Source organism: Bufo bufo, chromosome 1, assembly GCF_905171765.1.
Source record: "Bufo bufo chromosome 1, aBufBuf1.1, whole genome shotgun sequence".
NCBI classification, from domain to species: domain Eukaryota; kingdom Metazoa; phylum Chordata; class Amphibia; order Anura; family Bufonidae; genus Bufo; species Bufo bufo.
This window is the reverse complement of record NC_053389.1, coordinates 811,308,589-811,329,156: the sequence shown is the minus strand read 5'-3', so window position 1 is coordinate 811,329,156 and position 20,568 is coordinate 811,308,589. Positions and strand designations below refer to the sequence as shown.

At 50.0% G+C, this 20,568-nt stretch overlaps 1 protein-coding gene across 1 annotated transcript in view; it reads left to right on the top strand.

Annotated features, from left to right (window-relative positions):
* DNAH2 (dynein axonemal heavy chain 2) overlaps positions 1-20,568 on the top strand; it is a 110,490-nt gene that overhangs the window by 76,903 nt on the left and 13,019 nt on the right. The window contains exons 44-72 of the mRNA XM_040415219.1: positions 1,851-1,987; positions 2,079-2,216; positions 3,583-3,741; positions 3,818-3,970; positions 4,575-4,666; positions 6,177-6,375; positions 6,461-6,685; positions 7,970-8,074; positions 9,384-9,572; positions 9,965-10,050; positions 10,592-10,722; positions 10,956-11,105; positions 11,206-11,373; positions 11,457-11,617; positions 11,724-11,863; positions 13,111-13,243; positions 13,329-13,468; positions 13,543-13,753; positions 13,831-13,947; positions 15,417-15,558; positions 15,650-15,819; positions 16,175-16,291; positions 16,370-16,534; positions 16,793-16,915; positions 17,310-17,458; positions 18,008-18,074; positions 18,178-18,328; positions 18,444-18,592; positions 19,622-19,755. Of these exons, the coding sequence (XP_040271153.1) occupies positions 1,851-1,987; positions 2,079-2,216; positions 3,583-3,741; positions 3,818-3,970; positions 4,575-4,666; positions 6,177-6,375; positions 6,461-6,685; positions 7,970-8,074; positions 9,384-9,572; positions 9,965-10,050; positions 10,592-10,722; positions 10,956-11,105; positions 11,206-11,373; positions 11,457-11,617; positions 11,724-11,863; positions 13,111-13,243; positions 13,329-13,468; positions 13,543-13,753; positions 13,831-13,947; positions 15,417-15,558; positions 15,650-15,819; positions 16,175-16,291; positions 16,370-16,534; positions 16,793-16,915; positions 17,310-17,458; positions 18,008-18,074; positions 18,178-18,328; positions 18,444-18,592; positions 19,622-19,755 (4,201 nt within the window). The remainder of the gene's footprint in view (positions 1-1,850; positions 1,988-2,078; positions 2,217-3,582; positions 3,742-3,817; positions 3,971-4,574; positions 4,667-6,176; positions 6,376-6,460; positions 6,686-7,969; positions 8,075-9,383; positions 9,573-9,964; positions 10,051-10,591; positions 10,723-10,955; positions 11,106-11,205; positions 11,374-11,456; positions 11,618-11,723; positions 11,864-13,110; positions 13,244-13,328; positions 13,469-13,542; positions 13,754-13,830; positions 13,948-15,416; positions 15,559-15,649; positions 15,820-16,174; positions 16,292-16,369; positions 16,535-16,792; positions 16,916-17,309; positions 17,459-18,007; positions 18,075-18,177; positions 18,329-18,443; positions 18,593-19,621; positions 19,756-20,568) is intronic.

Sequence of the window (20,568 nt, the reverse complement as noted above, 5' to 3'; positions counted from 1 at the left end):
TTCATTTATTCTAAAACAAATCTTTCCAGGACATTGCAAGTAATAAAGTATTTACAATACAGGGAGTGTGTAAGCAGGGGCCGTACAATACAGGGAGTGTGTAAGCAGGGGCCGTACAATACAGGGAGTGTGTAAGCAGGAGCTATACATTACAGGGAGTGTGTAAGCAGGGGCTGTACAATACAGGGAGTGTGTAAGCAGGAGCTATACATTACAGGGAGTGTGTAAGCAGGAGCCGTACATTACAGGGAGTGTGTAAGCAGGAGCTATACATTACAGGGAGTGTGTAAGCAGGGGCTGTACATTACAGGGAGTGTGTAAGCAGGAGCTATACATTACAGGGAGTGTGTAAGCAGGAGCTATACATTACAGAGAGTGTGTAAGCAGGGGCCGTACAGTACAGGGAGTGTGTAAGCAGGGGCCGTACAATACAGAGAGTGTGTAAGCAGGAGCCGTACAGTACAGGGAGTGTGTAAGCAGGAGCCGTACAGTACAGGGAGTGTGTAAGCAGGGGCCGTACAGTACAGGGAGTGTGTAAGCAGGGGCCGTACAATACAGAGAGTGTGTAAGCAGGAGCTATACATTACAGGGAGTGTGTAAGCAGGGGCCGTACAATACAGGGAGTGTGTAAGCAGGGGCCGTACAATACAGGGAGTGTGTAAGCACGGGCCGTACAATACAGGGAGTGTGTAAGCAGGGGCCGTACAATACAGGGAGTGTGTAAGCAGGGGCCGTACAATACAGGGAGTGTGTAAGCAGGGGCCGTACAATACAGGGACTGTGTAGGCAGGGGCCGTACAATACAGGGAGTGTGTAAGCAGGGGCCGTACAATACAGGGAGTGTGTAAGCAGGGGCCGTACAATACAGGGAGTGTGTAAGCAGGGGCCGTACAATACAGGGAGTGTGTAAGCAGGAGCCGTACAATACAGGGAGTGTGTAAGCAGGGGCCGTACAATAAAGGGAGTGTGTAAGCAGGGGCCGTACAATAAAGGGAGTGTGTAAGCAGGGGCCGTACAATAAAGGGAGTGTGTAAGCAGGGGCCGTACAATAAAGGGAGTGTGTAAGCAGGGGCCGTACAATACAGGGAGTGTGTAAGCAGGGGCCGTACAATGCAGGGAGTGTGTAAGCAGGAGCCGTACAGTACAGGGAGTGTGTAAGCAGGGGCCGTACAATACAGGGAGTGTGTAAGCAGGGGCCGTACAATGCAGGGAGGGTGTAAGCAGGGGCCGTACAATACAGGGAGTGTGTAAGCAGGGGCCGTACAATACAGGGAGGGTGTAAGCAGGGGCCGTACAATGCAGGGAGTGTGTAAGCAGGGGCCGTACAATACAGGGAGTGTGTAAGCAGGGGCCGTACAATGCAGGGAGTGTGTAAGCAGGGGCCGTACAATACAGGGAGTGTGTAAGCAGGGGCCGTACAATGCAGGGGATGTGTAAGCAGTGGCCGTACAATACAGGGAGTGTGTAAGCAGGGGCCGTACAATGCAGGGGATGTGTAAGCAGGGGCCGTACAATACAGGGAGTGTGTAAGCAGGGGCCGTACAATGCAGGGGATGTGTAAGCAGGGGCCGTACAATACAGGGAGTGTGTAAGCAGGGGCCGTACAATACAGGGAGTGTGTAAGCAGGGGCCGTACAATACAGGGAGGGTGTAAGCCGGGGCCGTACAATACAGGGAGTGTGTAAGCAGGGGCCGTACAATACAGGGAGTGTGTAAGCAGGGGCCGTACAATACAGGGAGTGTGTAAGCAGGGGCCGTACAATGCAGGGAGGGTGTAGGAAAGGGCACAATATACAGACGTTCAGCAGGATCCTCCCATATGAGCTGGATTCAGGATATTTCTCTTACAGATGAGAAGCCAGATGAGAAGTGGATCGTGTTTGATGGCCCTGTGGACACTCTGTGGATCGAGAGCATGAATTCTGTAATGGACGACAACAAAGTCCTGACTCTCATTAACGGGGAGAGGATAGCCATGCCCGAGCAGGTGAGCTCACCGCCATGTCCGGCCCCATGAGCTGACAATCCATCCCAAAGCCTGGTGCCCATTCATCTCCGAGCTCCTTCCCTTCTTTCAGGTGTCCTTGTTGTTTGAAGTGGCCGACCTTGCAGTTGCCTCTCCAGCTACGGTATCACGTTGCGGTATGGTGTACACGGACTATACCAGTCTAGGGTGGAAGCCATACGTCCAGTCCTGGCTGGAGAAGAGAGGAAAGGTAAGTACCAGATTCCTGTAGTTTGTACTCCTTTATCTGACTGTATACTATATAGTAGTAGTATATACCGTACAGTATAGTATATCCTGCATGGCGTAACACTGTTTCTTCAAAGAGAGCTCGGCTGTAAAGCATGTTCTGCTGTGAAAACGATGCTTTACCCCACAAAGCATGCTCTCTACTGCAAACCATGCTCTCTACAGCAAACCATGCTCTCTACTGCAAACCATATTCTCTACTGCAAACCATGCTCTCTACTGCAAACCATGTTCTCTACTACAAACCATGCTCTCTACTTTAAAGCATGTTCTCTACTGCAAACCATGCTCTCTACAGCAAACCATGCTCTCTACTGCAAACCATGCTCTCTACTGCAAACCATGCTCTCTACTGCAAACCATGCTCTCTACTGCAAACCATGCTCTCTACAGCAAACCATGCTCTCTACTGCAAACCATGCTCTCTACAGCAAACCATGCTCTCTACTGCAAACCATGCCCTCTACTGTAAAGCATGCCCTCTACTGCAAACCATGCTCTCTACAACAAAGCACACTCTCTACTGCAAACCATGTTCTCTACTGCAAACCATGCTCTCTACTGCAAACCATGTTCTCTACTGCAAACCATGTTCTCTACTGCAAACCATGTTCTCTACTGTAAAGCACGCTCTCTACTGTAAAGCACGCTCTCTACTGTAAAGCACGCTCTCTACTGCAAACCATGTTCAAGTAAGATACACAGAAGAAAAATGATTATGCTCAGCACCTTTTCTGTGTTGGATGTCCAAGTATCAGGTGCTAGGAGATGAAAAATCTTGTACAATGCTCACATAGCATGCTTTGCTTTGAAAACCACACTAGTTACTGCAGAATTTTCTTCCACAAAGCATGCTCTCTACAATAAAACACGCTCTCTATAACAACGCATTTTCTGTTCAACAAAGCATGCTGTATACAGCAATACATGCTCTCTACAACAAAGCATGTTCTTTACAGTAAAGCATGCCCTCTACAGCAAAGTATGCAATCTACTGCAAAGCATGGTCTCCACAGCAATACATGCCCTCTACAACAAAGCATGGTCTCTACAGCAATACATGGTCTCTACAGCAATGCATGGTCTCTACAGCAATGCATGGTCTCTACAGCAATACATGGTCTCTACAGCAATGCATGCCCTTTACTACAAAGTATACAATCTACTGCAAAGCATGGTCTCCACAGCAAAGAAAACTTTCTACAACATAGCACGTTCTCATAGCATGCCTTCTATTACTTCCTTCTACAGCAGACCCCACTTTCTTCAGTTATAACCCCCTTCAGGTGGAGGCGGGCTTCTCTGACCTCCTTTTTTCCTCTGCACAGGCAGAAGCAGAGCCGCTGCAGCGCATGTTCGATAAGTATATTGGGCGTATTCTAGATTACAAGAGACTTAACTGCAAGGACCTCGTCCCACAGGAAGAGACCAGTGGGGTCATCTCTCTCTGCAAACTCTATGACTCTCTTGCCACACCTGATAATGGGGTGAGTATGTCGTGGCTTACCTTTCTCCAGTGCCTGAGGTTTGTTCCTCTTTCACCTGTGACGTGTCCTCCTGTAGGTGAACCCCGCTGACTCGGACAACTACAGCCGGATGGTGGAGCTCTGGTTCTTATTCTGCATGATCTGGTCCGTCTGTGCGTCAGTGGATGAAGATGGAAGGAGGAAAATCGACAACTTCCTGAGAGAGCTGGAAGGAAGCTTCCCCAACAAGGTGATTAGTAAAGATTCACCCACACAGAGGGGTCGGCAGAGCCACACAGAGGGGTCGGCCGAGCCACACAGAGGGGTCGGCCGAGCCACACAGAGGGGTAGGCCGAGCCACACAGAGGGGTAGGCCGAGCCACACAGAGGGGTAGGCCGAGCCACACAGAGGGGTAGGCCGAGCCACACAGAGGGGTAGGCCGAGCCACACAGAGGGGTAGGCCGAGCCACACAGAGGGGTCGGCCGAGCCACACAGAGGGGTCGGCCGAGCCACACAGAGGGGTCGGCCGAGCCACACAGAGGGGTCGGCCGAGCCACACAGAGGGGTCGGCCGAGCCACACAGAGGGGTAGGCCGAGCCACACAGAGGGGTAGGCCGAGCCACACAGAGGGGTAGGCCGAGCCACACAGAGGGGTAGGCCGAGCCACACAGAGGGGTAGGCCGAGCCACACAGAGGGGTAGGCCGAGCCACACAGAGGGGTAGGCCGAGCCACACAGAGGGGTCGGCCGAGCCACACAGAGGGGTCGGCCGAGCCACACAGAGGGGTCGGCCGAGCCACACAGAGGGGTCGGCCGAGCCACACAGACTTTTTACCCTCTTGTCACATTTTAGGACACTGTGTATGAATATTTTGTGGATCCCAAAAGCAAGAACTGGCTGAATTTTGAGGAGCGGCTGCCGAAGAGTTGGAGGATCCCGGCCAAGTAAGTTAGAAGGAACGGTATGTACTGACTCTTTTCTCCGTCACAGTCATCATGTCTTCTCTACCCCTCCCCCCCTTTATAGTGCACGTCCTGAGTCTTAGACTTCATGTTTTATTTCTTCCATTTTCAGGATCCCTGCTTACTGGTAGTGAATGGAATTACTAATTGTTTGCATTCAAAAGCTGAAAATCCATTCTGACCTAATGAGCTGAGAACTTGTTACAGTGTATCGGTGTAGGCCGCTCTTAGAACTAATTGAAGTCTACGGGGCTATTCACTTGACTGTTTTTTAATGGCCAGTGAATAGCAGGCGTCAGAAGATAGGACACGTCCTGTTATTGGCTCTTTTCACAGGCAGACGGACCACTGAAATCAGTGGGGCCTTATAGACAGGAGTGCACCCGTCTAACGGCCGTTAAAACGGGCTACAAGGACTTTTCAGGGGTTAAAATAAAAAAAAAAAATGCTCGCCTCAACCACTTGCACTCACAGGGACACTCGCTCCTCACTGGATGCAGCAGGACCTGTGGTGACGTCACATGATCACGCTGGAAGCACAGGTCCTGCACCATCCAGCGAGGAGCGAGCGTCTCTGCACGTGGATGCATCATGGGTCGGGGACTAAAGGGGCATTTTATAGTACTGGGGACATAAAGGGGGTCATTGTCTATACTGGGAGACACAAAGGGGGCCATTATCTATACTGGGGGCATAAAGGGGGCCATTATCTATACTGTGGGACACAAAGGGGGCCATTATACTGTGGGCAGAAAGATGGCCATGATCTATACAGGGGGGTACAAAGGGAGTCATTATCTATACTGGGGGCAAAAAGGGGCCATTATGTATACTGGTGGACAAAAAGGGGGTCATTATACTGGGGGGGCACAAAGTGGGTCATTATACTGGGGGGCACCAAGGGGGTCATTATCTATACTGTTGCCACAAAGGGTGTCATTTTACTGGGGGCGTAAAGGTGCCACTATCTTTACTGGTGGATAAAAAGGGGGGTCATTATCTATACTGGGGGGGTGGGGGAAACAAAGGGGGGTCATTATCTGTACTGGGCCAGCGGAATTATGGAGCGGACATCAGTGCCAATATTTCACTGGTGCCACATAGTTTCTGCCTCCCATTCATTTCAGCGGAAGGCAGCGCTGAAGATCACAGAGCAGCAGGTTTAAACCATGGCCGTGCCGAGAATGGACATGTTCGGGTATCCACGCCAAAATTCCGCTGGCAAAGACCACCGTGTGAACAGGCCCTAAGAGCTATCAACTTTAGTCTAGGACAGGAGCAATGTGCTCACTGATACTTTGTAACAAACCCTCAGCTGTATGACCAGGACTAGGTCAGAATGTGGATTTTCCCGGAATATAACTAAGTATTTTTCTATTCACTCACAGCAAGCAGACATTTTGAAATGTCAAGGAATTGATCGCACAAGGTTTCTATTCGGCTTTATTGGACAATCCCTGGTGAGGTTGTCATATCCTCTCTCTCTCCTCAGTGCCCCATTCTACAGGATCATGGTGCCCACAGTGGACACCGTCCGCTACCAGTTCATAGTAAATGCCCTGGTCTCAAACCAAAGCCCGGTGCTACTTGTCGGGCCGGTGGGTACTGGGAAGACCTCCATCGTTCAAAGCGTCCTGCAGTCCTTAGATGCTAATAAGTGGGCGCTGCTGACGGTGAACATGTCCGCACAGGTAACCTAGTGATTAACCTAAACCTGTCCTACACGGTCATGGCACCAGTATCGTCTCATCACTGGTATCACTGGTTCCTCCCCAGACCACATCCAACAACGTACAAAACATTATTGAAAGTCGGGTGGAGAAACGAACAAAGGGCGTCTACGTCCCCACGGGGGGCAAGCAGCTCCTGACCTTCGCGGATGACCTCAATATGCCGGCCAAGGACACATTCGGATCACAGCCACCTCTCGAGCTCCTTCGCCTCTGGATAGACTATGGTTTCTGGTACGACCGTCAGAACCAGAGCATCAAATATGTGAAGGTCAGACAAGAACCACCTCTACTCGGAGAACCTCCCTTCCTTCCTGCTCTGCACCTTCTGCTCTGTCCTTTCACTTTCTTTTAAAACTTTCTATGAGATATCCTACAAGATGGCTGCTGCTTCTCTAACTCCCATGGACAGAGATGCAGATTGGTGTGGCCGCCTCTGCATTCCGTCTCCTTCCTGATGTAGTGGTCACCTCGACGCGGCAGATCAGAAGTCCTCCTGATAGGTGGTGGATATGCCATGAATGTCAGTGAAAACCCCTTTAACACCTTGGCACAAAATGTTGAACATGTAGTTCATGATGATCACATGGGTTTAGAAGCTTCCACCGTAACTCCGCAGAAAATTCCGGTCCTGGCCGCTTGGAGCCAACTTGACTGATGGGTCCAGGCCATGTAAATGGAGTGGGGGTTGGGGAGGGATTCTTCATGAAAAGCTAAGACATTGACTTGGCTGCATCCAGCTTTTTTCTTTCCTCCCCGACCCCAACAAAATGTCCAATAGGTGTGGATCCCACCCCTGGGACTGCTTCTATCTCAAGACCGGGGGCCTGCCGTGGGCAAAGACTAGACTGCGCATGCATAGAGGAGATGCCGCGCATACGCAATCTAGTCTCTGTTCACTGAGGGACCTCATTCTTGAGAGCGGCTCCCAGAGGTGGAATCTGCATTTATCAAACATTTATAGCATATCCCATCGATATAGGTCCCAAATCGGGATACCCCTTTAAGTCCAAAGTGTTCCTTCCTCACTTTAGATCCTATATGAATCCTGTAATCTGGCATCGTCCTCCTCAGACTTCTGCCCGTTTTATCCTCAGCTTTCCTGCCCAGGAGTGCAGAACCCCTTTTTTGCACTTTGGATCTTCTGAACTTGACAAACCTTCTGTAGTGCCCTGGGCATACTGTAAGACCTCTGCTTGTCTTCTCTGACGTTTGGAGACTCGGACTTTGTGCTGTTCTGGTGCCTGGAAAGCTAAACCTTGTTCCCAGTTTTTCTGACATTTGGGGCTTCCGTTTTCTGTGTGTGGTGGTGGTACCTCCTGACGATGACCACAGCAGATGACGATACAGCCCTGTAGTGCTGCAGTCAGTCGCAGGCATCACACGTCTAAGCCCAGCCCCATCATTTCTATGTTTCTGGCCTTATGTTGGTACTCTTCTTCTTTTGCGTCTGCCCTCACTTTTTTTTTTTTTAATCCAATGGTGCACAACCCACATTTTATGGACTCCGTCACTTATTTTCCATGTATCTCCTGTCTCTCTTTTCTTTCCACAGGACATGCTCATTATGGCTGCGATGGGTCCTCCTGGAGGCGGCCGTACAGCTATTTCTGGCCGGCTGCAGAGCAGATTTAACCTGATTAACATGACCTTTCCCTCAGTAAGTAGTAACTTCTCATGTCACAATAGACATCACCTATAGATGGTTGTGGAGCAGGTAGAGGCTAAAGTAGGTAGAGACGAGTCCAAGGTTTTCACATTTTTGGGGTAGTACTGAAAATCTAGTTTCCACTGATGGACCAACAAATTAATCTAACAAGACTTATTCTTTCCAGATCAGTATACCATGAGAACCTGCAGCTTCTTTTCACACTATGAGACCCCCCCAGGTCTTTCTGACACCATGACACCCGCCAGGCTGTTATCACACCATGAAGCCCCCCTCCAGTTTGTTCTCACACCACAATACCCTCCAGGTTATTCTTATACCATGAAACCATCCAGGTTGTTCTCACACTATGAGGCCCTCCAGGTCATTCTTACACCATGATACCATCCAGATAGTTCTCACTTCTCACACTATGAGACCCTCTAGGTCTTTCTCTTACCATGATACCCTCCAGGCTGTTCTCACACTATGAAGCCCTCCAGGCTGTTCTCACACTATATGAGGCCCTCCAAGTGGTTATCTCACTATGAGACTCTCCAAGTGATTCTCACACTATGAGATCCTCCAGGTCATTCTTACACCATAATACATCCAGACCACCCAAGAAGTTCTCACAGGCCCTTCAGGTTGTTCTCACACTATAATACCCTACAGGTTATTCTCGAACTATGAGAATCCCAGGTTATTCTCACATTATGATACTCCCCGTGACAGGATTTTTTCACATTATGAAAACCTCTGGGTCATTCTTACGCTGTGAAAGACCCCCTCAGGCATTCTTACAGCCAGGATATTCTCATGTTATGAGAACCCCCAGGTCATTCTCACAATATGAAACCACCAGGTTATTACATTATGAGATCCTTAGGTCATTCTCACACTGAGATCTATTTCTCTAGGTCATTCTATCACTGTGACACCTTTAGGTCATTCTCCCCTAGGTCATTTCCACCCTGTTAGACTCCCCACCCTCCAGGTCATTATTAAATGATGAAACCCCCTTACCAGGTCATTCCTGCACCACGAAACCACCAAATAACCATGCTGTGAGAATCTTCAACTATTCTTACGCTATAAGACTATTCTTTATGAGTCCCTGGGACAATGTCCCATTACAAGACCCCTCCTCCAGGTCATTCTCACCCTTACAGCCCTGGCACTCTCACGGCCCCCATCTATGTTTCACATTTGACACAATTCCCTGAGGACATCCAGTTGCTGTCGTGCAATGTTTTGTGAATGTGAATGTTTTTAGTGGACCTTCTCCCACCTGATTCAGGATTTTCTTGTCCTCCTTCAGGAATCTCAGATTAAGCGCATCTTTGGAACAATGTTGAGCCAAAAGCTGCAGGATTTTGAGGAGGAGGTGAAGCCGGTTGGAGACATAATCACCCAAGCAACGATAGAATTATATAACGCCATTACCCAAAGATTCCTGCCCACCCCGGCCAAGATCCACTACTTGTTCAACCTGCGGGACATCTCCAAGGTGAGGGCCTAACGTGAGAGGTGAACACAGTAATGTGAATGGGATATTGTATATGAGGCCCTGGGGTATGATTCAAGAATTTTTATACTCCAGTCATATCCAGAGCTGAATTCATAATTCTGTAGCTGTCCTTGGAATCCATCGGTCTTAACATGGCTGCCTCCAAAATTGTTTGCTTTGTACAAACCCTAAACCAGAAGAGGACAGCAAGCCGATGTGATTTTCTCCAGCCTAAGACCTAAGGGGTAAGTAGCAGAACTCTGAATGCAGCTCTGGATGTGACTGGAGTATAAAACATGATAAAGAAGGAAAAATATCTGTGGGGAGGGGATTATATAGTGAGCAGAGGGAGGATTTATTGTGTAATTCACAGTCTTCCTCTCCACACACAGGTGTTCCAGGGAATGCTGCGAGCCCACCGGGACCTCCATGACACTAAGCATTCCATCACCAGACTGTGGGTCCACGAGTGCTTCAGGTACAGCATTGCCAGGACCTAAAGTCAATGTTATCTACTGCAGGGTCTCAAGGTGAACGCGTGCAATCACAACCCCTTTATAAGCTGATCGCCCTGGGTCCTGCCGGTTATACATTTTACCTGCAGCGCCCACTTCAGGGGCACTATAGTATTACACAGCAGCTTTTCCAATGGATGTCCACCATGTCATACATGTGCAGGCAGCCATTTTTAGTAGCTCTGCGCTCTTGCTACGTTCTCATGCACACGACTGTATTTTCAGTCCGCGTCCATTCCGCATTTCCAACGCATTTCTATGGAGCCACAAAAAAGGCAAACGGCAAACGGAAGCCATCTGCTGCCTGTCCGCCTCCGTGCATGTCCTACTCTTGTCCGTTTTGCGGCCACAAATAGGCATTTCTACAAAAGAGTTGCGGCACGCACATGGCCGGTATCCAAATGCATACGGCTGTGTCCATGTAGCCTGATAGTGAGGGTCCTGAACAGCAGGTCCACCCTTGGATTACGTCCATGTGCCAATATTCTTCTCTCCTTCCTGCAGAGTCTTCTCAGACAGACTGGTGGATTCTTCGGATACTGAAGCGTTTACTGGGATCCTGAGCGAAAAGTTGGGCTCTCTGTTTGACCTCACCTACCACAACCTGTGTCCCAGCAAACACCCACCTGTGTTTGGTAGGTAGTATGCATGTGTACTGTACATAGCCCTGGTCATACGGAGGGCATCGTATAACCTGCCATGGTAAGGACATGGAAACCCCCCCACCAGCTGCCCCTGGCCTGGAGAAGGAAAACTACCCTTCAGCTCTAGTACCCTTCCAGTACCTTTCAACTACTAACAGAGCTTCAGGAGAACATTTTGGGTCAGACCAGTGCACAGTTGTCCTTTCATGTGTGACTCTTCCCAGGTGACTTTATGCGGGAGCCTCCAGTGTATGAGGACATCACAGACTTCAATGCCCTGAAGACGTTCATGATGAATCAGCTGCAGGAGCAGAGTCAGCAGCCCGGTGCCAGCGCCAAGAAGCTGGTCTTGTTCACAGATGCCATCCAGCATGGTACGTCCTGTCCCATAATCGGAGCCTTGTTTCTCTTGGCCATATTGTCTGATCTTTATGATTGGGACTCCTCCTTCGTTTACCCCTTCCCTCCCCGCAGTGACCCGCATTGTACGTGTAATCGGTCAGCCGAGAGGAAATATGTTACTGATCGGCATTGGGGGCAGCGGGCGGCAGAGCCTGGCTCGCCTAGCGGCCTACATCTGTGACTATAAGGTCTTCCAGCTGGAGGTGACTCGAGGCTACCGTAAGCAGGAATTCAGAGAAGGTGAGTATGAGCTCCGTGTATCGACGTGGTCTTCTGCTGCTCCACATCCCCTCGGTTGTCATTCTCACCCCTCAATTTCGCAGACATCAAAAAACTGTACCGCCTGGCAGGAGTGGACGGCCGACCCACCGTTTTCCTCCTGACGGACACGCAGATCACCGACGAATCCTTCCTGGAGGACGTGAACAACGTGCTGAGCTCTGGAGAGGTCCCCAACCTCTATAAAGCCGATGAGTTTGAAGAGGTAACCCGAGCCGCATGGGTCCTAGTGAAAAATATCCGCAAGAGACTCTTTCCCCCCCCCCCCCCAATGACCCTTTCTCTGATTTTGTCTCCTTCTTGTCTTGTAGATCAAGACCATTTTACAAGAAAAAGCCAAAGTGGAAAATGTCCCGGACACTCCAGAAAGCCTCTTCAACTTCCTGATCGAGAGAGTGCGCAACAATCTGCACATAGTCCTCTGTATGAGCCCCGTGGGCGATCCCTTCAGGTGACCGCACCCTGCTAGTGGTTAGAATCCCACTAATGTAGCCTTCCATCATAGGTTAACTGCCCGCGGACCTCCGATGGTCACTCTCTGTACTGGCATCCAATACCAAGATGTGGTGCCCACTGTTCTCTTCCAGTACCAGTCTTTTTCTCACCTTTCCTTCAAGTCATTGGGCCCAGCAGGCGGCAGCAGACATTTTTAGGAGCGGTCATATGCATAGTCCCTTCTTTCTTCTACCTTCTCTCCTCTCACTGAATTCAAAGCAGATTATTATTATTTATTATTAAAGCGCCATTCATCCCCTGGCGCTGTACAGATGATAAGCGGTGCACCTTCATGATACAGACAATTGCACTAACCATAAACAAGACCAGTTACAGACTGGTACAGGAGGAGAGAGGGCCCTGCCCGGGAGGCTTACAGTCTACATTGGGAGAAGGACACAGGAGGTGCGGGTGAAGCTGGTCATGGCGGTATATAGGCGGCAGGGTCACTGGTTGTAGGCTTGTCTGAAGAGGTGGTTTTTAGGTTTCTTTTGAAGGATTCCACTGTCGGTGAGAGTCTGATATGTTGGGGCAGCGAGTTCCAGAGTCCGGGGGATGCACGGGAGAAATCCTGGAGGCGATTGTGGGAAGAGGAGAGGAGAGAAGGAGGTCTTGTGAGGATCGGAGAGTGCGTGTGGGGATGTATCGGGAAAGTAGCTCAGAGATGTAGGGAGCGGACAGGTTGTGGACGCCTTGTATATATTTGTTAGTACTTTGAACTGAATTTGCTGGGGGCGATGGGGAGAGGCAGAGGGTTAATAGGGGGAGAGGGGGATTAGTCGGGCAGCAGAGTTGAGGATAGATTGGAGGGGTGCGAGAGTGCTAGATGTAAGGCCACAGAGGAGGATGTTACAGTAGTCCAGGTGGGAGATGATGAGGGCATGTACAAGCATTTTCGCAGATTCAAAGTTGAGGAAAGTGCGGATGCAGGAGATGTTTTTGAGTTGGAGGCGGCCGGTGGTGGAAAGGGCTTGGATGTGCGGTCGGAAGGAGAAGGCAGAATCCAAGGTCACTCCAAGGCAGCGGACTTGGTTGACCGGGGAGAGTGTGCAGCCATTGATCGTGATAGATAGGTCTGTTGGGGGAAAGATGATTTCCCCCATCTATATGAGTCCTGGTCATGGCTGGAGATGTATATGGTGATGGACACATTCTGGAACTAAGCCTTTCACCTGTATGTGACTGCTCTTTCTTCTGCTGCAGGAATCGCATCCGTCAGTACCCGGCCCTTGTGAACTGCACGACTATTGACTGGTTTTCTGAGTGGCCTCTGGAGGCTCTGCTGGAGGTGGCGGAGAGATATTTGGAAGGCGTGGAATTGGGAGGCATGGAAGGGGTGAGTCTGGTACACATCTTAGTGTGAGGAGATGGTCTGCATGGGGTCAGAAACGGTTTCCATACAGGTCTGTTGCCTCACACAGATTAATGGGAAGGTGGCTCGGATCTTCGTCACCATGCACCGCTCAGTAGCAGATTATTCCCACAAGATGAAGCTGGAGGTAAAAAGACAAAATTACATCACCCCGACCAGCTACCTGGAGGTGGTGTCCCGATACAAGAGGTGAGACCTGACACTGCCGTGGGTCGTTCTAGACCTATTGCAGGTGACTCATACTGTACCTATGTTCTATCCAGCCTTCTGAGTGAAAAGCGCTCAGAGTTGGGTGAGAAGGCCTCCAAGCTGAGGAATGGGCTCTACAAGATCGATGAGACCAGGGAGAAGGTGGAGAAGATGTCAGAGCAGCTTGCAATCGCCAGAAGTAAAGTGGCTGAGTTCCAAAAACAGTGTGAGGAGTATCTGGTGATCATCGTCCAGCAGAGGAGGGAGGCCGATGAGCAGCAGAAGGTGGGTGCACGTCGGCCAGAGACACGTGAATATGGTTTTCCTCTCCCCCGTTCTGATTTTCGGTATTTCTTGACTAGACGGTGACAGCTCACAGTGAGAAGATTGGAGCTGAGGAGATAAAGTGTAAAGCTCTGGCAGACAATGCCCAGAAAGACCTGGAGGAAGCTCTGCCAGCCCTGGAGGAGGCCATGAGGGTAAGAGCTGCCATCTCCACACTACAGTGCCATCAAGTGTTCCCAATTCATCTACAGCCTGAATTACACTCCGGAGCTGCACTCACAATCTCCCAGCAATTCAGCATCTGCGAGATTGTGGGAAAGTCTGGCGGCAGACTAATGGCATCTGCCTCCCTTTGTTTTCAATGGGGGGTAGTGCTGCAGTTTGTGGGGTGGCGGGTGTCCGCTTGTGTCACAATCTGCTGTGTAAGGATGTATCCACTCAGTGGAATTGAGCAAAGATCCGATTTGTGATCTGTCCCTGGGTGTCACCCTGCTACATAGGAAGGGCGGGTAAATCTTGTGTAGAGATTGACCTGCTGTGGATTTAAACATTTGCACCTGAGATCTGTTTCCATACATTTGTCCATCTCGTCCACGTGGCTGGTACTGTCATCTGCTGCCCATTTTCCACGCGTAACACAAACGCTGTGTGGATATCCCCTAAATTTAGAATTCTGGTTATGAGGAAGCCCTGCATTCTTCCTATCCCACATCTTAGAGATGGTAAGAGCTCCATTGGTTTAGAAGAACTTCTTCTCCACCTTCTCACATAAACCCTTGCATGAAGAATCTTTCCATTTCTAAGGTGTCATCGGGGAGCATGAGCGGCACTACTTTCCTTCTCCTCATCTACTCATGGGCATATGCGGGGGTGTCCCTCCATAGACCCTCTGCTATTCAGTAGTGTACTTGCAGGTAATTACCACCCAATGTCTACACTGTGGTGGTGGAACCTGTCTGATGGAAGACCCTTGAATAAAGGCCGACGTTGTGTAAAGCAAAGAACTTGTCCCAATATTCCTTCCCCTCTATGTACCTATTAAAGGGGTTGGACCATCTGGGACATTGATGGCAGGTTGCTAGGATAGGTCATCAATGTCAGATTAGGTTGGACCCGCCACTGTCTAGAGAACAGGGCTCCTGAAGTGAAGGAGAGAGCACTGAGCATTTGTGGCGTTCCAAAAATAGGTGAAGAGCACGTTTGGCTGTTTTTGGAAGTCCCACAGCGGTGATCGGAGAGCACACTGCGCAATCACACCCAACACTCCATTCACCGCTATGGGACTGCCGACATGGGTGGCTGTTCTCTGTTCACTTCGGGGGTCCTGCTCTAGAGGTAGGTGCAGGTCCCACCTCTAAGACTCGCTCCTATCTGACATTGATGGCATATCCTAGCGATATGCTATCAGTGTCCCAGATAGGACTACCCCTTTAATGGGGCAACCAGGACTGGTACCTGTATCAACACATTGTCCATGATTGTTGACCTAAATCTGTGGTCACCATACATAGCTGCCATTAATCCCACTGGTTTAGTTTTCATCGTTTTTTCCTTTAAGAATGGCGGTGTCATTTTCCTGCGTTCTCCATGTTGTATGGAAAACTCCCACCTGTCCTGGAGGTTCTTGTTTTTTGAGCCATCTCTTTTTTTTCTCTCTCTTTAGGCCTTGGAAACTCTGAACAAGAGGGATTTGACTGAGATCAGAGCCTATGGACGCCCTCCAGCTCTAGTGGAGACCGTAATGCAAGCCGTCATGATCCTGCGGGGAAATGAACCTACGTGGGCCGAGGCTAAGAGGCAGCTAGGTGAGAGAGAGAGGCAAAAGGGGTTGAGTGGAGGATGTGAAGAAGTCTGTTCTCCATTCATCATGTGATTCTTGGTTCCCTTAATCCTCAGGAGAACTCAACTTCATCAAACAGCTCATACACTTTGATAAGGACAACATCTCGGAGCGGGTTCTGAAGAAGATCGGACAGTATTGCGTGCTGCCGGATTTTCAGCCGGACATTGTGGGCCGAGTGTCTCTGGCTGCTAGATCTCTGTGCATGTGGGTGCGGGCCATGGAGGTGAGCATGTGATGCCTGTGCTAATAGCTTAGGCTGAGCTTTCCCTTTCTAGTATTGGAGAAGGCCAGACCCCCTGGATCAGATCTCCCCAGATGAGACCAGAATAAACCCAACAGATCCATATCTCTCCTTGCTTCTGGCTTCTCTTGTCTTCAGTGCCCAGTCACCAGCCGTTATCAGGACGTTGCATGCAGTGCAGAGCGCAACGTACTGATGCCAGTCTTCGCCAGTACAGAACCACCGATCGCTGCGCAAAATCAAAGTTGGAAAATGCTGGCGTATGCGCTGTTTGAAAATCTAGTTTTATACTTACCTGCGACTGCCCCTGAATCTAGACCTCATCTCTGTTTGGCAGATGTACGGACGGATATTCCGGGTGGTGGAGCCGAAACGTGCCCGCATGAACGCTGCCATGTCCCAGCTGGCAGAAAAACAGGCGTCGCTGGCCGAAGCTCAGAATAAACTGAGAGAGGTAGTGTAACGTCACCTCGAGGGCCTGGATGTTAGGCATTACTGTGGTTTGCTGGTAATTATGGGCCTCGTCTCGCAGGTGGGTGAACGTCTGGAGCAGCTGAAGATGCAGTATGATGAGAAACTGGCGCAGAAGGAGCAGCTGCGAGCAGAGGCTGAGATCATGGAGGTGAAGCTGCAGAGAGCAGGAACCCTGGTGACTGGACTGGCAGGAGAGAAGACTCGCTGGGAGGAGACGGTCAAGGTTGGTCCTTTTACTTTCTATCAGTGGCAAAAATGCTGCAGATTTTCCATCCGGATAAATAAATGTTACCCACATGCTATGAAAAACCGCGTACATTGATCTGCAGCATGTCAATGCTTTCTCCGTGGACGTCGCCCTTTGCAATGCATCAGGTGAAATCCACAGCAAATTCTCAACAAAATCCACATGTAACCCATTCTGGCCTTGCCTGCGGACTTTACTCTGCTTATCTGGCCTTTTCTACTTTCTCCTCCGCAGGGTCTGGAACAAGACCTGGGCTTCCTAGTCGGTGACTGCCTCCTGGCCTCGGCCTTCCTGTCATACATGGGTCCGTTTCTGTCCAACTACCGAGAGGAGATACTTTCCATTTGGATTAAAGAGGTGATTTAGGGTTGTGCAAAGCGTCTGCGCTGCTTATCCCCTCCTATAACTTGGCCCTAGCAAAAATCTCGGACTCTTTCGGTAGGGATTGTGATCCTATCACTGAAGACACTGTAGTAAGGGCGATAGTCAGGCAGATCCTCCTAGTAATAATGTCACCAGTTACCCGATTGAAGGAGCAAACACTGGGGCAATCGGGTCGTTTGCCAGCGGCATATTGTGCTGTCTAATCACAGTCTGCTGCCGGCAAATAATGATTCTGGCATTAGCAATCCCTTCTCCCCATACTGTGGAGGAGATCGCCGCATGTAATTGATGAGCAGGCAAACCCTTCAGTGTAATACGGCCCTTTCTATGGGCATCCATCTGACATGTGGTCTTGCTTGTCATCCAGGTGCGAGAGATGTTGGTGCCGTGCTCCCCTCACTTTTCCCTGACAACCTTCCTGTCCAGCCCCACCATGGTGCGAGAGTGGAACCTGCGGGGGCTGCCCTCCGACAGCTTTTCCAGTGACAACGGCGTCATCGTCACGCGAGGGAACAGGTAACGTCCCAGAAAGTTTTCCCCCACGGAGATGTGTCACATTACAGGAAGAAGTGGGAAGATGTCCCCGACACCCTCGAGTCTATTCTAGTCTGTGCTTCAGCAAACTCAAGCACGTCAGTCTGTTCCACAGCAACACCCACTGCATCTATAAAAGACAGCATAAAGGTGACGGATTGTGCAGGATGTATTTTGGCTCTGGAAAAAACATGGCTGATACGCCACCTTCTGACCCTGAGAAGCGCTGGTTTATCGGGTGATTTCCTGACTCTCCAGGTTTGATTCAGGATGAACTGGAACTTATCGCTAGTCAGTCTCTGAGCTCCCCCTAGTGGTGGCTACAGGCAGACAGAATTGTGTCATTTCTCTACGCAGGTGATCTGGAGTCCCAGACACTATTAATATCAGTTCTTTTTCTGGGCCAGAGTTGGCTTTCGGCATCTGGTTGTCAGAGGGTCCTGTTTGGCTCCTGACCAATGTTTACCGAGGCCCCCACTGTACCCTGTCCATGATGTGTCTGCTCCGCATCCATGTCTCTCATATTTTTAGGTGGCCGCTGATGGTCGATCCCCAAGGACAAGCCTCCAAGTGGATAAAGAACATGGAGTCCGCCAATGTAAGAGCTCAGCATCATCCTTTTTTTTTCTCCTCATTGCATCGATTTTTTTTTTTTTTTTTTTTTTTACTCAAGAACTGATCCGCGTTTTTTTCTCTTACAGCATCTTAAAGTGATCGATCTCCAGATGCCGGATTTCATGCGAATCCTGGAACAAGCGGTGCAGTTTGGATTGCCAGCTCTTCTGCAGAATGTCCAGGAGGATCTAGACCCATCTTTGTCTCCCATCCTAAATAAATCAGTGACCAAAATAGGTGAGTAACCAAGTGACAGGTGCAAGGAGGGGGGGGGGGGTAAGACACCCAGGAAGCAACCGCGGCCCCCGAAGTATGCACCACACCATTGTATTACATGCCGTCTTCTGTGCAGGCGGGAAGCTGCAGATTCGTCTGGGCGATAAGGATGTCGTCTACAACCCTGAGTTCTGTTTCTACATCACAACCAAACTGTCCAATCCCCACTACACCCCCGAGATCAGCTCCCAGACCACCATCGTCAACTTTGCTGTGAAGGAGCAGGTAAATGATGGCCAGTACTCGTCATACGCGTTAAAGGGGGTTTCACATTTGATGACCTATCACTAGATCAGGTCATCAGTATCATCGCGATGGGGGTCTGACACCTGACACCCCTTCCCATCATCTGTTTGGGAGTCATGCCAGAAATTAGCGCAGGAGCTACACCGCAGGGACGAGCCTTCCTAGTGTCACCCGTGATGCCAGGAAGGCTCATCCCCATTACCTCTTGCCATTGGCCGACTTCCCCCCCCCCCCCCCCCGACTCTGGATGTTTTCATTGACACACGGGGACGTGCGGGGACCAGGAGCGACGCGGGGAGCCAGGTAAGTAGAGTCAGTGTGAGCGGCCAGGGCTTATGGGGGGGGGGGGGTGTATTTCCATCCTCGGATAACCCCTTTAAAGTATTATGACCCTGAGGCATAATACTTAGGATCACAAAGAATGTGTCTGTCTACCACTAGGGGGCAGCGTCGTACAGCTTCCATTCCAGGGCCGTATCCTATATTGGAAGCAGATATGATTATCTATCTGACCGTGTGGTGATTTACCATTTCAGTTCAGTCACATCAGGTATTATACTCCGTTAACACCCAGAGCTGCATTCATATTCTGCTGGGGACCTATGCCATGCAGTAGAGTACAGGGCTGTCTATTTCAAGGCTGAATGGTGCTGGGTGACAGAATTTGAAAGGCAGCTCTGGATGTGAGCGGAGTATAGGACATCATCATTTTATTAGTCCATAGTACCACCAGATATCGCTCCGGCTTGGGGCCATGGCACAGTAATGGGATTGTGTTCCATGCATGATGCCAGCACAGCTAATCTCCTTTGCTCCTTTTTGGCTATTTGCCAGGTGCTGAACTTCCTCTAGCGGGGGTGCCGACGCGCGGATTTCTCATCAGTGACATTACACTAATTCCTAATTGAGAATTGTATTAATCCGAGATTAGACTGAGGAGAATGGCGCTGTCAGGAGGGGGTAATGCCACCGGCCCGTGCCCACACTAATGATGACTCTTCTGTGTAGGGGCTGGAGGACCAGCTACTGGGTAGCGTGGTGAGGAAGGAGCGACCCGAGCTGGAAGAGCAGAAACAATCTCTGGTCTTGAACATTGCGGCCGGGAAACGGAAACTCCAGGAGCTGGAAGACAAGATTCTCAGGTGGGGAAGCATATACTTCTAGGGGTGACGGTGTATAGACACGTGCAGCATCTTGTGTATGGTTATGGGGGCCCATAGTAAAATGGAAAGGAACCCCTCTACTGGTTCTCACCGCCACACTCCTCAGGTCTGAGGGGCCACGTATCTGGGAGGAGAGGAGGTTACTATGACTCGCCAGCCATTTCTCCCTTCCATTATGCCTTAACCTGAATTGGGCTGTTGGTCCCTTTCCCAGTGTTCCCTCCAAGCTGGTGAGGGGGGAGGGCTGTAAGCTGGGCAATACATGAACGCAATGCACCTATACAGGGCCACATAGCATCCAGGCAAAATAGTATGAAACAGCATCCGGATCTAGCACACAGAATCCCTGGTGGTCTATGGGAGTGAAGAGGTTAATGTGAGCATCGCTGGTTGTCTGGCCGTTAAGGTGGTCAAGGGTGAACCAAAGGTGTAAAAGGGGTAAATGTCAGTATATCTGCTGGGCTAGGCAGAAAAGGGTTAATGATACTATCCCCGGTGATCTAAGGTAATAAAAGGGTTATTCTCAGAACCCCTGGTGGTCAAGGGCAATGAAGAGATACATTTCAGTATAGTTGGTGGTCTAGGGCAGTGAAGGGATACTGTACTAGCCAGTGATGGAGTTAATTCCAGTATCCCTAGTGGTCTAGGGCAGTGAAGGGAATAATGTATGGAGAATGGGTTCAAGTAAAGGTTCTCAGTGGTCTGCGGCAGTGAAGGACTTTTGGTCTAAGGAAGTCAGTTGGTTAAATGTAAGATCTCTGTTGGAGGGCAGTGAAAGGGTTAATGCTGTTT